The following is a 4,648-nucleotide window of genomic DNA, read 5'->3' on the forward strand; positions in this document are numbered from 1 at the left end:
CGAAAATCCAGAATTGCAGAGTGTGCAGAGGGATATGATAGTGCAAGGGAAGACAATATCAGAATTCACAGCAGTGTTGCAGTTATAAAAAAATGCTCTGCAGATGCACAATAAGCTGCAAGTCTATCATGAGGTAATTTGTGAGGTCGACCGTCAATCGCATCATACAAGTGGACTATTTCATAGTTCAAAGCTCAAAGTTCAAAGTAAAATTATTATGAAATTAAAAATACGTCACTAGAACTAACCCTGAGATTCATTTTCTTGCACGCACACTCAGCAAATCCAAGAACCATAACAGAATCAACGAATCACCACACTCAACATGGTGGACAAACAACCCATGAGTAAAAGACAACAACACGTGCAAATACAAAGGAGAAAAATAATGATAAGTATTGAGAACATGAGATGAAGAATCCTTGAAACTGAGTCCAAAAATTGTGGAAACAGTTTAGTAATGGGGCAAGTGAAGTTGAATGAAATTATTTCCATTGATTCAGGAGCCTGATGGGTGACATAATAACTGTTCCTGAACCTGGTGGTGTGAGTCCTGAGACTCTGAACCTTCTTCCTGATGGCAGCAGTGAGATGAGAGCATGATTTGGGTGGAGTGGAGTCTCTGATGATGGATGTGGCTTTCCTGCAACAATGTAGATGTGCCGAGAGAAGGGGAGGGCTTTACCTGTGATGGACTGGGCTGCATCCACTTCTGTTCTGATCATCTTTTATAGTCGTATAACAAATGGAATAGAAACTATCCTTGATCCTAAAGGTACCCACTTCCAGGCTTTTGATTCTCCTGTTTGATAGCAGAGGAGATAAGAGAGAACGTTAAGGCAATAGCAGTTGAAGTTTGTTTTTTATATCACATTTACTGTAAACCTGGACTTTCCATTCAATGTTGAAACACTTAATTCTATCAATTCCTGGCTATGGCTGGTACATTTATTTACAAAGCATGAATGTCATCGCCAGCTCCCACAAAACACATCACATCCATCCTTTACATTCAACTCTAAGTTCTGGGAATAGAGAGATTGCAATTGTGGCTCTTTCTCCGTGGGTCACCCTTTCCTGATTTACTCACAATCCTCAGACAGTGCAGGATCTTATGCTGGCTACTGTCTGATTTACATCGTACTCACAGGCAGGGTGTCCAGATGACCACTGTCAGTAATTGCCCTCTGTCCTACACCAGCAGTCATTTCTGGCACCAAAGAACAACCAAGTGTATTCATTCCATGGTATTTCCTGCCTCTGAAATCAATTTTAAAAAGCTTAGCTTTATTTGTCACATGCACATTGAAACATTCAGTGAAATGCCTCATTCACGACAAATCAAACCAGCAAGGATTATACTGGACAGCCCACAAGGATCACCAAGGTTCTGGTACCAAAATGGCATGCCCACAATTGACTAACCCTAAAGCAAAGGTCTGGAATGAGAGAGGAAGCCAGAACACCTGGAGGAAATGCACTCAGTCTCGAGAAGAATGTGCAAACATCTTGCAGACAGAGAGGGAGGGAATCAAACCCAAATCTTACAGCCCGGGATGTAAAGTGATGGCATTAAATGCTAAGCTACTGTGCCAGCACATTTTTATAGTTTATTAAAAATTATCTTTAAACCAAAGCACATCCTCGAGCAGATGAACCACATGGAACTCTGAAATCAGGAGCTTGTGAACTGTGACAATGTGTAGTGATGACCATTAATGTAGATGTTGGTGGTTTCTGTGGCAGAGAGCACCTTTACTCTGCTACAGCTGGTGATCTGGAAATAAACACTCAACTTGCTTTCACTTTATTTCCGATGGGGCTACAGTGAATGGCAGTGCTCACGAGATAGGGTTTATCTCTCTGTAGATGAGAAGATCAGATTGTGAAGGGTGACCAGTGGAAGAAAGAACCACAAACGCATTTCCTCCATTCCTAGAACCTAGAGCTGAATGTAATGGATGGATTTGTTAAATGGAAGCTAGAGTTGAACTCCCACATTTTGAACATAAATGTACCAGCTTTGCTCCACCTCCACATCACATCCTGTTGCAGCAACAGATGAGCATTTCTAATTTTGATGAAATATTTCTGATAATTCAAACAGGCCTCTGTTTACTTTCGACGTAAGTGATGTTTTCAGCAATGAAATGTGACAGTGTCTCACAGTGATCTGCCCATGTTGGTCTGAGTGTGAAAAACAACAACCAAAGCTATTGTGGACATTTTCCTCATTTTAAAGTAGACAGTTGTTAAAGTAGCAGAGAATTTTCATTCTCTGCCCCTGTTGTTTTAAACTAAAAATTGTATTAATTTATTCTATTCTGTATGCTATAATACATTTTCTAAGCAAAAGTGTGGGTGTTATCCCAGTCATCAAATCTCTTTTAAAAAAGGCCCACTGATGAATAATTAAATCATTGCTCTGTATAGACAATCCTTTTATAATTCATCCAAACTATGTGCTACTGTTGTACAAAAATGGTCTAAGATGTGATGGTGATGGGAGAATGGGGAGGTGTTAATGGATTATGTGGGTACAGAAAATCTAAGAGCTTTGGAATTACTCTGAGAACTGACAGTGTGTCACTGGGCTGAAACCTTGTTATGAAATGTGAATAAAAGTGAGAATTTGGCTGCTGCTTTACCCTAAATTACATCAGTTAGTTTATTTCTAAATTACTTCAGCAGATGAAAAATGCTTTGACCTGTGCTGGGACAGTGAAAGGTCCTACTTGTGCTCAATGTCTGCTTTTTAACACCAAATCGTTGTTCATCTCAACATTGACCAAGTCAAAGATCTTTTAATATTCATTCTCTAGAGATGAAGAATTTACCTCTGTGAGAGAAATGTTGTTTCTTTATTGTAGCAAAAAGAATGCTTACAAACATTTTCCAACTTATGAAGAAAATGACCATAAATGCCACCTTTACATTAGCATGACTTAAACTTGATGTTACACAAATTCTTTAAAGAAACAACACATTGTAGATACTGATAATACATGTTTTCATTGCATTTCTGAAGGTGGTGGAAGATGCAGGTTATAGATTTAATGGTAGTTGTTGGAGAGAGCTTCTGTCACCATTTTAAAAAACTTGTAGGCAGCTTCATGTTCCTCTGGTCCGAATGCCGTTTTATCACGAAGAGCAAGTTCAACAATGAAGGCTTGGCTGAGAAGCTGTGAAGAAAAACAATAGTTATACAACATTGAAACAAAACTGGAAAGCAAAACTCAAACCTCCAATGACTTCATACAGAACAGCCCAGAAGGAGTCCGTTTTGTCCTCTGGGTCGATGTCCGTTCCCAGTGTTGTAAATACATTGGGCCCCACCTTTTTCCCTGTACTCTGACAACATATCCCAGTCTCATGTGCCCATCAAAGCCTTTTTGACTCTTTTTGATGCATAGTAGCTAATTAACCTGAAGCACTGCAAACTGGAGCGAACTCTCTACAGACAACAGCCAATGTGAGGATAATTTCAGTGTCCCTGGAGCAGTGAAGTCAAAAACAGTTCTGCATTTGTTAGATGTTGAAAAAAGGGAAATTGGAATCAACTTCTCAGGAAAATTTGAAAAGGACTGCCCTTTGCACAGTAAGCAGATGTGCTCCTTTTCCCTGCAGTTCAGTTCATGATGCTTGGTTGTCATGTTTGTTATAAATTCTGTAATTGAGAAATATCTAAAACACCCCTTTAACTAAACTGTGCACATACTAAAAAGATGGGTTTTTACCTTGAAATTCTGAGTGTCCACTCCGATTTTTTGATGTTTACTGCTCAGTTCATAGAAATTAGTTTCAATATTCTTCAAATCCTCAATTGCAGTGTTCAGAGCCTTTAACACTTTGCCTGCATGAGTCTGAACACCAGGGTCACAGGCTGCAAAATGGCCATTGAAATTCTTAAACAGTCTGGTCGTCCAGGGATAGACAGCGAATACCCTAGAAAGAGAAAAAACAAGTTGCCCAGTTTCTGTTGTGATAACTTAGAATTAATTAATTTCTCAAAGTTCATGATTGAGGAAATTTTTATCAAATAAAGAGTTGAGTTTCTGTGCGTTTATCTGGAATCTCAGTGCAGTGTTGAATACTAGTTCCTTCACCCAATGACAGCATTTAGGCAAGCATAGCAAATTAAAGAACCTTCACTGGAACCATAGTTGAAAATACAGTGCATGATTTAAACATAAAACAGAAAACACACTTCCATCATACCTTGCCAAGGCTTGGGCAGTTATTGCTTTCTTATCCATCTGGTCCCATTTGTTCCTGATGTATTGTTCCTGAGCCTGTGTTAATTTCACCATTTTGGTTGTTAAGCTCTCACTGTCACTGCTTGCACAAGAAAGCTGAGTTGATCTGGAGTTTTGACTTCACTTTTATAGGCTTCGAACTGGCTCATGGTTCAACACCTGACTGTAATAGGCTGACTACTAGATGGGCTGGGCACACTTTCCAAATGTGGGCTGCAACCCTTCTGTGTTAACACTTGCTGAACAATTGCTTGTCTGAGCCTCACTTCTGCCCATTCAACACCAAGAGTAATTCTCCAATTTTGTCAAATATTAATTCAATACACTCGTTTTCAAACTGTAGAACTCTCTGGTTGTAGGTCGAAGTTCAGCTTTTACACTTCATTTTGCCG

At 39.4% G+C, this 4,648-nt stretch overlaps 1 protein-coding gene across 1 annotated transcript; it reads right to left on the reverse strand.

Annotated features, from left to right (window-relative positions):
* Positions 1 to 2,842: 2,842 nt before the first annotated feature.
* LOC140735103 (hemoglobin subunit beta-like) lies at positions 2,843 to 4,373 on the reverse strand. The gene is made up of 3 exons (XM_073059899.1): positions 4,219 to 4,373; positions 3,738 to 3,945; positions 2,843 to 3,182 (listed from the first exon to the last, which is right to left on the reverse strand). The coding sequence occupies exons 1-3, from the start codon at positions 4,308 to 4,310 to the stop codon at positions 3,054 to 3,056; spliced, it is 429 nt and encodes a 142-aa protein (XP_072916000.1). The 5' UTR covers positions 4,311 to 4,373; the 3' UTR covers positions 2,843 to 3,053.
* Positions 4,374 to 4,648: the final 275 nt, after the last annotated feature.

Source organism: Hemitrygon akajei, chromosome 11 (genome assembly GCF_048418815.1).
Source record: "Hemitrygon akajei chromosome 11, sHemAka1.3, whole genome shotgun sequence".
Classification (NCBI taxonomy): Eukaryota; Metazoa; Chordata; class Chondrichthyes; order Myliobatiformes; family Dasyatidae; genus Hemitrygon; species Hemitrygon akajei.

Bases quoted from the DNA above. Each gene is read 5' to 3' on its own strand.
- LOC140735103 (XM_073059899.1), bottom strand. From the start codon at position 4,310: ATGGTGAAATTAACACAGGCTCAGGAACAATACATCAGGAACAAATGG. The intron at 3,946-4,218 runs GTATGATGGAAG...TTCTCTTTCTAG, and splicing joins ACTGCCCAAGCCTTGGCAAG to GGTATTCGCTGTCTATCCCT. The intron at 3,183-3,737 runs GTAAAAACCCAT...TTTTCTTCACAG, and splicing joins TGGACACTCAGAATTTCAAG to CTTCTCAGCCAAGCCTTCAT.